General features: G+C 40.0%; 1 protein-coding gene across 2 annotated transcripts in view; it reads right to left on the bottom strand.

Moving 5' to 3' along the window:
- The window catches only part of acsl3a (acyl-CoA synthetase long chain family member 3a), a 27,552-nt gene that overhangs the window by 14,084 nt on the left and 1,843 nt on the right, over window positions 1-11,625 (bottom strand). The window contains exons 1-4 of one of the 2 annotated variants that reach the window (XM_032504889.1): window positions 11,442-11,601; window positions 7,759-8,326; window positions 5,821-5,998; window positions 1,180-1,289 (exon numbers count right to left, since the gene is read on the bottom strand). In XM_032504889.1, coding sequence (XP_032360780.1) covers window positions 1,180-1,289; window positions 5,821-5,998; window positions 7,759-8,133 — 663 coding nt within the window. In that variant the 5' untranslated portion in view covers window positions 8,134-8,326; window positions 11,442-11,601. Of the gene's footprint in view, window positions 1-1,179; window positions 1,290-5,820; window positions 5,999-7,758; window positions 8,327-11,441; window positions 11,602-11,625 lie in introns of those variants that run through there. The other variant, XM_032504883.1, reaches the window with a different exon arrangement.

Below are 11,625 nucleotides of genomic sequence, written 5' to 3' on the forward strand. Positions count from 1 at the left end.
CACACACACACACACACACACACACACACACACACACACACACACACACACGCGTAAGCACAGATATAACAAGCAGCACATGATGAAAACCAGGTTTCTTCTTAGACAAGTAGGTAAAAACCCATGCAGAGTGAACAGAGGAGCTGTGTTTATGTCATCTTCATAAAAGGGTTATTGAATTGCCAGAGCACTGTTTGTATTTGGGGATTGAACCTGTCAAAAACAGCCCTTAACATAAGGCATATGCACATGCCGTTATTGATATGTCTCTATGGTGACACACTCTTCCTCCCCTCAGTCAGCACTGCAACAGTGGCCTTGAAATTGCTTTAATATTATTGTTATAGTCATATACTACACCAGTTGATGTCAGGAAGTCTTAGTTTACTTAGCTTTTTATTTCAGGAATAGAGTTGTAGACTAAGATGAAGGAATGTGTATTTCAAAATTTAATATTTTGTTTAGACTTTTTATATCAGTTTGGGACTTTTTGTAATTCCGTTTTATTCTATTTATTAACTAAAAACCTTACTTTTCAACCGTCAAGTATAACTAAAATCTTTGCAACTTTTATCTTCCATTTACAACTCCATAAAAGGCGGATCTCTTACATTTTCCTTACCAAGAGTACTTTTTCATTATGTCCTTAGGGACAAAATTGTTTTGGGCCAGAAGTTGTTGCTGAATGCTGTTTGCCTATGCAGCCCTCTGAGATATGTGGTATTGGGCTACACAAATATGCATTCATCACTGCTTGATTATTTTTATAATTTAATATTTATCTTATTTGCCCATTACCACAGAAATACTAAACTAAACATGCATTGTTACACATGATACGTCTGTGGGAGGATTGGGCAATACCAAAAATTTACAACCAGTGTGGCTACTCCCACTATCAAGACCAAATACTCAACAACAAGGTTTCTCCAAACAATATAAGTACTGATACTTGTTGATCCTCATTTACTATCCACAAACAGTTACAACTTTACACCTAACTGTCCCTCCTCTGCACAGACCTGAGGTGTCTTTGCGACTAAGCTAAAATGCTAAAGATGCCTACATTTTGCTGATTTCCTTTGTGATGAATGCAATATTCCCTATATTCTTTAAATGTGTGTGAACAGATTTGTTGTATTGTATGCAGAACGTTTGTGTATTGGAGTGTATCTTAACCTTGAGTCTGGTCTCCAGGAGTTCTCTGCTGGTGATGACAAGGGTGACCTGAGTCTCATTCAGCCCATGAGCAATGGCTGGACCTCCCAGCGTGGAGTAAAGGGTGACCACTGCAACACACATCCACAAAATAAAACACTTTATTACAAATGACTGAAACATACACGTCTACTGGCCTTGTTTCGTCATAGTTACATACTAGTCATGTAACACAGTTAATAATTTCTACACATAATGTAACAGTCCCTGCTGACTGTAATGTAGAGAAAGTGCACATCTATAAGTTAACCTATAGCGAGACTGACCAATCAAACTCACTTTCTGATACACAGCCTTGAATGGCTAAAATGATACTGATTTCAATAGCTGCTCTTTCATGTTGAGTTCAAATTGCAACTTTTGCCATTTGAAATATATATATATATATATATGTCAACAATATCTCCATATCATTGTGCCTTTACCCCAAATGTCTGCCGGATGTCTAAGCCAAATTCAAGGTAAATGTCACTTAACAAATCCTTGAGGTTTGAAGGCTTGAAGATGCAGTCTGTAAATTGACTGAGAAGGGAAATGTGGATGAAATTTATTGCAATAGCCTTGCAATAAATTCTATCTGATGCCTCTGTTACCTTAAATTGTTCTTTTTGTTGTTGAGACAACTGCTATACCTGTTTGTCTGTTGACTCTATTGGAAACCTATTGCACTGGACTGCACTATAATGTACAGGGGTTGCCTTTCCCTTAACCAAACAGGTGCAGAAAATGATACATAAATACACCAAGTGCAAAAGGGTTTACATTTGTGTTTACATTTGTGAATAAATAAATTTAATAAATAATGTCTTGAAATTAGCTTAGAGACGTGTGTGTGTGTGTGTGTGTCCAGTCATTGTATAGCCAATGAAAAATGTGTGAAGATGGACCATGTACGTGCACTCTGTTTACACCGCTTAGTCTCTGTTGTCTTGGCCCCACCCACACCGTTGACATCATCAGGCACCTCAAGAGGCCTCAGCACAGCCTCAGAGCCAATGGGACATAAGCTCCCACTGCCTGAAAAGCACTCTTTTGGGGATGAAAACAGTATTGGTATGTGAGGGCGTGTGTGTGTTATGTCTAAGTGAATATGTCTGACTGAGTGTTGCTTGCATACGTAGGAGCATTAGTAGTTGGAGCTATTAAGAGAGATAGAGTTTGATCACTTTCATAAAAATCAGATATCTGTGTCTTTCACATCTGATGGTGACATTTAGCCTGGTGTCTGACCGACAGTACAGGAGTGACTTTTTTTCTCACATCCCCACTTGATTTAGACTGACTTGGCCATTTGCCTTGACTTTTCCAACTGTTAAAATTTCAAAAGGTTTTCATTTCCACCTGACATTTCCTAGATCAATCAGTGCTGGACAGAATCAGATGTATCACATCGCATGATGGTCTTAGGAATTGGCTCACTTTTTAAAGACCCCCTCCAAACAGGTTCAAATACTCAGTGCCTAATATGTTTTTTTCAACAAAGAAAGTTCAAATAACTTCACTTCACTCATTGAAAATTTCAGAATCTATGAATATGTAAATTTTGTTCACTTCAAAAGTTTAACAGCTGGACACAAGATGTCCCTACTTCAATCAAAAATCAATTCCCAGTGTATGTGACCTGGAGGCTTCAACTTTCCGTAGCATACTCATACGCCTATACTCATTATACTGATCCACAATTGGCTCCAAACTAGTTGTGATGTCACAAATCCTGTTGTATGTAAAAGCCTTAAACTCAGATGTAAGAAGAGCTGGGAGAATCGTTCTCCCTTCAGCAGATTAATGGTAAAGAAACGCATTCTAGTGAGGCTCAAACATACAAGTGAAACAACAGTAAGCAAAGCACATTTTTATATGGAGAGGGACTTTAAATACATGGCTTTTGCTGTGTGAATATATGCCTCCTTGTTTTGTGATTGTGTGTGTGTGTTAAAAGATCAGAGTGCCAGCAGCAAACTAGCTTTAAGTCAACCCTTACATCTGAGAAAAGACAGAGAAAAAAAAGTGAAAAAGAGGGAGAGACAGGAGAATAGACAGATAGAGAGAGAGAGAGAGAGAGAGAGGTAGCAAAACACACAGTAGCAAGGTCTATAACCCATCGTCCCTACACTGACACAGAGTCACAGACACATGGGTTTATGGGACAGGGCTTAGTGACATCACATTCTTGCGTCATGGAGCACCAATACTTCCTGCTCTGCTACTGTGTGTGAATGAGTGTGGATGAGGGGCCATGACACCTCCAGCCGTGAGATATAAACACAAGATTGGGCTCCAGCTTGACACACGTACACACACACTCACACACACACACGTACATACACACACACACATATACACACACACACAAACACACACACACAAACACACTGACACACACACACAAACCACAGGTAATTTTAAGACTTAACAAACCTCCAGGCTTCACTCAGTAACTGCAATGAAGACTATGAGAGATATTCAGCCTTGTGTTAGCTTGGTCACTCTGCATTTTTCACTTCACAAATGGGGTCTTGAGATGGTTGTTAAGACAAAGCAGCTAAAACTGAACTTATGATGTCTTTATATGACAACAGCCTTGTGTGGAGAATATATGCTGTGTAATTGCTGCCTGTTACATTTTTACATCTCATTCATTTAACACATATATGACACTCACAAATGATGACCACTTTGTTTGCCTTCTGACAAAAAGCAAATAAAATACACACACAAACACACACACACACACACACACACACTCTCACACACACACACACACACACACAAAACACACAACAACCACACACACACAAAGGGTTGAGTTCACAGGGGGCCTTTGGGCACTCCCTGATGCCTTTGTCAACATCACATGTTCACGTGACTCTCTCACCCCTTTCTGACGCCATCACCCCTCACTTTTCTCCCTGACTCCCCCCCCCCCCCCCCGTCTTTTCCACCATCGCTCTTTCCAACTTTAACTCCCCCCACACATCCCTACACTTTGTTTTCCACAGCCCTGTTCCTTCCAGTGCCCAATGTTTGTGTTTGCAAGACAGAAATATAGTTTTAAAGATGCTTTATTGGCTTGTACTTGCAGCATATCTTAAAAGTATGTCAGTTTAATGGAGCATAAACTGAAGCACACAGAGGAAATCCTTTAAGAACATTTAGAAAGATGTAGTGAGCTTAAAGTTCTGCTGTGGGTGCGCATAGTAAAGAAAGTACTCCTTGAACGCAACTCACAGAACATATTAAAGAGTAAATCAGCACACAATCCCTTAGGGAAATAAGCTGCTGCTGTACTGCTCTCTGTAGTTTGACTGAAAATCTCACCCATCTCTGTGGTTTACAGTGTTCCATTACAAACATACGCAGTTTCTTGTCAAAGTGAAAACCATTTTTTTCCCTAAAGGAACATATTGTGATTTTCTTATACATCTTTACATGTAAGTAATTCTTTTTATTTATGTTACAACTCTTATAATATTACCGGTAACAATCAGTCTTGTGCTAATATGTAATGATTCATCTAGACCTGTTGAAATGGTGATACATGCTTAAAGAACTGTTTTCCAGTGAAAGAAAATAGCCTTTTTGCTATCCACAAAAGGTATATCCAATGTATAAGTAGCAAGGCTGTACATGTATAAAATAAAAATGCATTATTGTCATTATTTGAGTGTTTCCATCACAAGAAAATGAAACGGATGAAGAAAAAAAGGAGTGAAAGAAGCGGGACACTTATGTAACAACAAAGCAGAAGGGACAGATTGACCTTCTACGGTCTCAGCTGGGCCCAGCATGTTACAAGTTGTACACTGCAAACACTAACATGTGAGCACACACACACACACACACACACACACACACACACACACACACACCACACATTTGGAATACGCCCAGTGCGAAAGACAGTAAACACTGAACACAGACTTTCCTTTAAAGTCATTATACAGTATAACTTAAAACTGAAAGCACACTGTTGTGTAAAGTACAAAATTACTTCATTGCTGTTGTCATTACTGCCCATGAATATTTCCATTTGCCTCAGTCTGTTCTACTACAGTATCCAATCATTTTCAAAAAATAATCTTTTTAGCTATTATAATTTTCAAGCATTAAATCCAATAGGAAAAAGTAAATATACAGTATAATGATATTTTACTTTGCAAATTGCAAGGGTAGACAGGTATAATACGGAAAGTTTACTTGACCTTTTACAACAGAACTGAAACTAAATAGGGATCATGTGAAAGTAAACTGTCTTAGAATAAAAAAGTATCAGGTAATGAATTGATAATCAACTAATCTTTTGTCATTTTTCAAGCAAGAAAACAAAAAATGACAATATCCAAACACATAAAAACAGCATAGGCAAACTAGAGGAGTGGAGCAAACCAACAGGGATATGACAGCCATATGTACAGTACATACTGTACGTAAGAGAGAAATGCTAACTGGCATGCAACTGAGTATGATCCGCATTTACTGCAGTGTTAATACTAGAGATTTACTGTAGTTACTTTAAGCTCTTTTCATGAGGTGTTTACATTATTCGTCCACCCTCCTCTATGTATTTATGTGTGTCCATACTCACAGACATGCTGAACTTACATGGGAAGTTGTACATAAAGCATGCCTCTGCAGCAATGATCCACTCTTGCCGTGTCTCACAGAAGATAGCAACGTTGCTTTTTGGCTGCTGACCCAGTGATGCCAAACCGCTGCCCAGTTGGGATGCTGCTGTGAGGATTTCCCCATAGGAGAGCCAGCAGTACTCCCCCAGAACTACCTGCAGGGGGTGAGATGGGAGTGGGAGGAAATGAGAGAGAAGTACAGTGACATTTTGTCAGGGATGAAGCAAAAGGCAAGGATGCAGTGTTCTCAATCATTACAATTAAAATCCCATTACCAAGATTTACATTTTTTATATATTTAGAGTTTGCAGTGACCCCTTAAATCTATCCGCATTATTCTGACCAATAAACATTTGAGGATACCCCATTTTATTGTGTGTTAGTGAGTACATTTTATCACAGAAGCACAATGCTGCGAGTTATATCCCATAGCCACAAGCTTGGCCTGTTTCATTTTAAAAAGTCACAGAAAGGGGAGTAACGTTTACTATTGCCAAACAGAACTACTTCCTCTTCTTTTACCATTCTCAATGCTTTAGCATGTCATGGTCATCACATTCATGAGGAGAAGACAAACACAGGCATCTGAGTATGCCCAGACAGGACAAAAACAAAGGACAGGAGCTTCCTGCATGTATTAGTGAGGTTATACTGGCACCTATTGGTACATAAATGGCAGAGCACACAAACCCAGAAAGGCACACTGTAATGATGACTATACAGTAATGTTTTCTACTTGTTGGGAATAACAGCTAGGCGCTAAACAGCTAAGACGCATTAAATGTTTCAACAGTGGGGTTTAAATGGATAAGAAGAATCAGGCTGTTAGGCTTAATGGGGTAATTCAGAGGTATGGTAGGCAACGTACGTCAAAGTTGGCAAAGTCTTGATTATGCAGGCCGGTGCATACTCCAAAACATAAAGATTACAATGTTTCAAAGTGTTTTGCTGGGCAAAGTTTGCAATGAATGCTGAAGTATTAATGCCTAGTGTGATCTGTGACTTCAGGTGTTGCATAAATTAGTACATTTTCTAAAAGCAAATTAGAACATGCTGCTACTAGGCTACATAATTGTACCAAAACGGTCTGTCAGAACTTTACTGTTTTTCATTCTCCCACTCCTTTTTGAACAAACTTTAGATATGCTCTTGAACAAATACCAATCTCTCTCTTTCCTTTTATCATTCCATATTCATCATGTGTCCCCCTCTCTTAAAGGTCCCATATTAAGCTCATTTCAGGTTCATACTTGTATTTTAGGTTTATACTAAAACATGTTAACATGCTTTAATGTTGAAAACACATATTTTTCCCATACTGTCCGGCTGAAAATACCTTTATTCACCCTCTGAAGTCTGAGTCTAAAACGCAACATTTTAGCAATCCCAAAGAAAGCCTAGTCTGCTCTGATTGGCCGGCATTTCCGATCTCATTGCAGCCGGGGAATGACTCTTACAGCAGTGGAGCAGCACTTTCTACATTCTGTATACTTGTGACATTACAACTGTCCTGACGGTGTCTATACGGGCTGTGTGCTTTTTTTCTGAGGATTGAGCAATTCAAGGCTTTCACAGTATTTATATAGCACCTCGACTTGCTTTAATATTTAAAAAAAGGCAATCTTAATTTTTACAATATGGGACAAATATGGCACCATTTGGCAGTAGATTCATTAATGTTTGTATACTGACCATGTATCATTATTTTTCCCATTTTCTTGTACATTTTATAGTCTACATAACTCTATGCCACTTATTCAATTTTTTTTATTACATATGTGTTATATATATTCTGTATATATACAGTATATGTTGTATATTCTTTTCCTTTCCTTCCTTTCCTGTTTTCCTTTGGAATTTTCTCCTCTATCATTATGCTGCTACTTCTACCCACACTTTCTGCATCACTCTTTACCTTCTTGAACACCTTTCCATTGCTCTGTTGCTCGTCCTCCTCACTGATCACCTTCCTCGTTCCGAGACAGTCTCGGTGTGGGAACCTCATGGCTGCGTCCGCAAACATCTTATCCAAGGTGTCCAGTCCTGGGTGCAGTGACGTCGCCAACCTCTTAGTGGCGCTTATAGCTCGGTAGGGTCCCTCGGGACATCCCAGCACCGAGTGGGCCTTCATCTTCTTGGCTCGCTCCTCCTCAGAGCCGCAGCAGCCCACGTCTGGTCTGGAGACCCAGCTGAGGATGTAAGAGGGCATGAAGGTGATGAAGGTGTAGATCCATACCATGAGGTGGAAGAGGAGCAGCAGCATGGGGTTCAGGTCCTCCTTCAGCTTCATCTTGGTGAAGCTGCAAAGATGTTGGAGAGCAGAGAGGAGTGAGTATGGAGGAAGACGAGTATTGAGAAAAGGTCCAACTCCTACTGCTGCAGTCAGTCCCTCTTTTCTTCTGTCCCCTTCTCTTCCTTCTTGCTTTCTTTCGGAGAGCTTGAATCGTAGTTCCTGGCAATGATATGCCCACAGGTCCACACTGCTGGAAAATAAAAGACATTATGTAACGTGGCAATAGAGCAACAACTGACATATAGTTTAATATGCCTGTACTCAAAATGATCCCTTAAAGAACAAGAATCTCAAGTCAATGAGAAACCTAACCAAAACGTCACACATCTACTCTAGTATTCACATAAGGGACATTTTGTTACTATCAAACCGTTGTGTGACAAACAGACCGACCGGCTCTGTGTTTAAAATGTTCCTTCTCCTTCCTCTAGCCCCAATATAGAGTGCAGTCACCAAATATAAAAAAAGAATATAAGAGAGAGAGGGGAAAGAAAAAAGAAAGAAAGCAGCCTGGAAAGATATGAAATAACAAACAAAAAGGGACAAAAACAGATAAGACAGTGAAAAAGAAGAAACGGGAAAAGGCTGTTTCTAACAGACAATAAACGACACCAAGTGTGAGAAGGTATTTAAGAGGTTTCTCAGTGTGAGTGTGTGTGACATGATACAGGCCACTAGACGGGAGGAGCGTGGACCATCGTACACAGAATCTCAAGTGTGTGTGCTGTCAGTTAGTGGACCCACTAGACACATTGTACCCATGATGTAAGATTAAGAGAGAGGAGATGGGTTTTGCTCAGATGGACTGTCACACATCTCCTCAACTGTAATGGGTTTTCTGAATTTCTTCTCACCTCCTGGTTTCAACTGTATCCTCGGACACACACAGGCACACACTCAATAGGAGCTACTAGGGTGGTGATGGAGACTGTAAAATACATTACTTGCTGGCAGAGTTTGGGAGCTGTCCAGAGTTCTACACAGAGATCAGTTAAGGTTATCTCATCAATATGGCTGACAGGTTTCCTCCTGTTAGCATGAGTTCCATTTTCTTTAACTTATTTATGCCAACACTAGTCTTCAATCAATTAGACACTGTTATTGTTTAAATATATAGAGTCTTATCAATAGGGTTAGGCACGGTTTAAATGCCATTTGAAGCCACCTGTGTTAGAAATAACCATAATGCTTGCTGACATTATATTCAGTCCATCAACTGTTTTTGCAGTTGCGCAGCTAGAAAACAACATGCCCCCTGTCAAAATAGGGTGGGAATGCATGCACATTCACATTCTGAAGGCAGTCTATTCTAGCAGCAATAATTAATTCATTAGTATGAGGGTGAGGCTCACTTTGTTCCCCTGAAGCGTAACATCCTAATCCTCACAAAACTGCCCACTGACATGCACTAGTCTGCACCATCTTGTCTTCCACATACACTCATCCCTCAAGTGTCCCTTTGAGACTCATAAATAAATCAAGGATTTTACATGCAGTTCTCTCCCAGACTAGCATCTGTTCCCTGCGGGATGTGGACTCCGCAACGCTGTTGTTCGGCTTGGTGTCTTGTTTCCAAGCTTGGGTGCCTTGCTTAATCACAGGCACTACAGCTCACCAAAACTGCACCCTGGTGGAAGAGATGCTTTAGCCCATCACCTGCATCATCCACTGTTTGCTTGTTGGGTTTAAGGTTTTGCTGTCTCTTGCAATTCACGTTTTTTTGCAGAAAGTCAAGGTCAATGAAATGGAGGCCACAGAGAAGAAGTGGAGGCAACTGGAATAAACAAATCGGACTGGAGGAAAGAGCAGAGCATCAACAGAGCGTGGTGCTGGCAGACTTCAACCTCTTCTACTGTTGTTTGGACAATAAGCAAAAGTTTACAGTCTGCTGTAAAAAATATTTGCCTGCAAGATAAGCTTTAAATGCACCCATCATTTTAATTTTCATTATCTGCAAAAAGCTCAATTTCTATGTTTATCCTATTGAATGAATCCGGAGGCTTTAAGATGTTTTAGATTAGATGTGGAAAGGGGTTCTCCAGCATTTGAGTGTTGCACTTGGAGTGATTTAAAAAACAAAATCCTAACACTGGAACCTAGATTTCCCATAACACAGTCTCCTTTGTTAGACCCACCCTGATTGGTAAACATTCCTGTCTATACTTCAAACTCCACACGCCCAGTTTATAACTCTCAGGTTCTCTCAGGTACAAATTTGAAGTATCAATATTACATTTAGCTGACGCTTTTTTCCAAAGCAACTTACAATTGCTATATATCAGAAGTTGCACACCTCTGCAGCAACTCGGGGTTAAGTGTCTCGCTCAGGGACACATTGGTTGATGTTCCCAGAGGGAATCAAACCCAGGTCTCCCACCCCAAATGCATGCACTGCACCATCCCCACCACCACCAATATAGTATCAGTCCATATTTTTTCATGCTTTGGCTCCCTTCAGAGCCACAGAAGCATGCATACATGTATTAAAACAATAAAGCTGAATTGAATTAAACCTTGTGATTATTTTCATTGTAGATTGATTATTAATAATGAAATGGCAGAAAATTGCAAATCATGCCATTGCACGAGGTGATGTCTTCAGATTGTTTGCTTAGGCTGACTATCATTCAAAAAGCAGAAGATATTAACTTTAAAATGGTTTGAAACGGAGAAAAGCAGCACATTTGAGAAGCTGGAACCAGTAAATTTTTGACATAGATGCCTGAAAAGGGTCCTGAACAAGACTGACTACAAAAAATTGTTGTTGGATAATTCTGTTAAACAATCAACTAATCAATGTAGCACTGCACAATGGCAATCTGACATAACGGTGGGGAGTGCTATTGTCAACAGTACCAGGTAACACCATGAAGACTATGCCGAGAGATAAGGTGAAGCAGTCATAGAGGGGAGGTGGCTGTAACTTGTTGGTATTGTAAAGGCATGTCGGCTAAAACACATTTATGCATGAATAAAGATGGAGATACAACTCTAATGATGTTATCACACTACTTTGCCATAAAACTTGCATCTGTGTGAGTAGAACAGCAATCCTAAACACCTGTTATGCCTTCTTTTTCAGGGTTATGGATCCCGGCCGTGATCAACCGTTAACCGTTAACCGCTCAGAAAAAAAACAGGTTCAACCCTGGTTTCATGACAACCCAATTGGCCTAGTGCTTTTAGAAACATTCGACCACACACAACCTGATTAACAAGCCCAACTCCTCTCTGTCGCTGTACAAGATCAAGACCCTGTTTTGTACAATAGCAATACACAAGCAAGCATGACTCTAATCTCTTACCTTTAATAGCAAAGAATGGGTAGTTGCAATATGTAGCCTAGTGGTTTCTCAATGGGTGGCTTTATGCAATAAGCAGGCGCTTTGCAGGCAGCCTCCACTCGCAGGATTAATTGAGTAATATTGTGACATGGTCTATGTAGTGGTGGGGTGAGCTAGGATGTGTGTGTGTGTGTGTGTGTGTGTG

This window comes from Etheostoma spectabile, chromosome 3 (assembly GCF_008692095.1).
Source record: "Etheostoma spectabile isolate EspeVRDwgs_2016 chromosome 3, UIUC_Espe_1.0, whole genome shotgun sequence".
Lineage (NCBI taxonomy): Eukaryota > Metazoa > Chordata > Actinopteri > Perciformes > Percidae > Etheostoma > Etheostoma spectabile.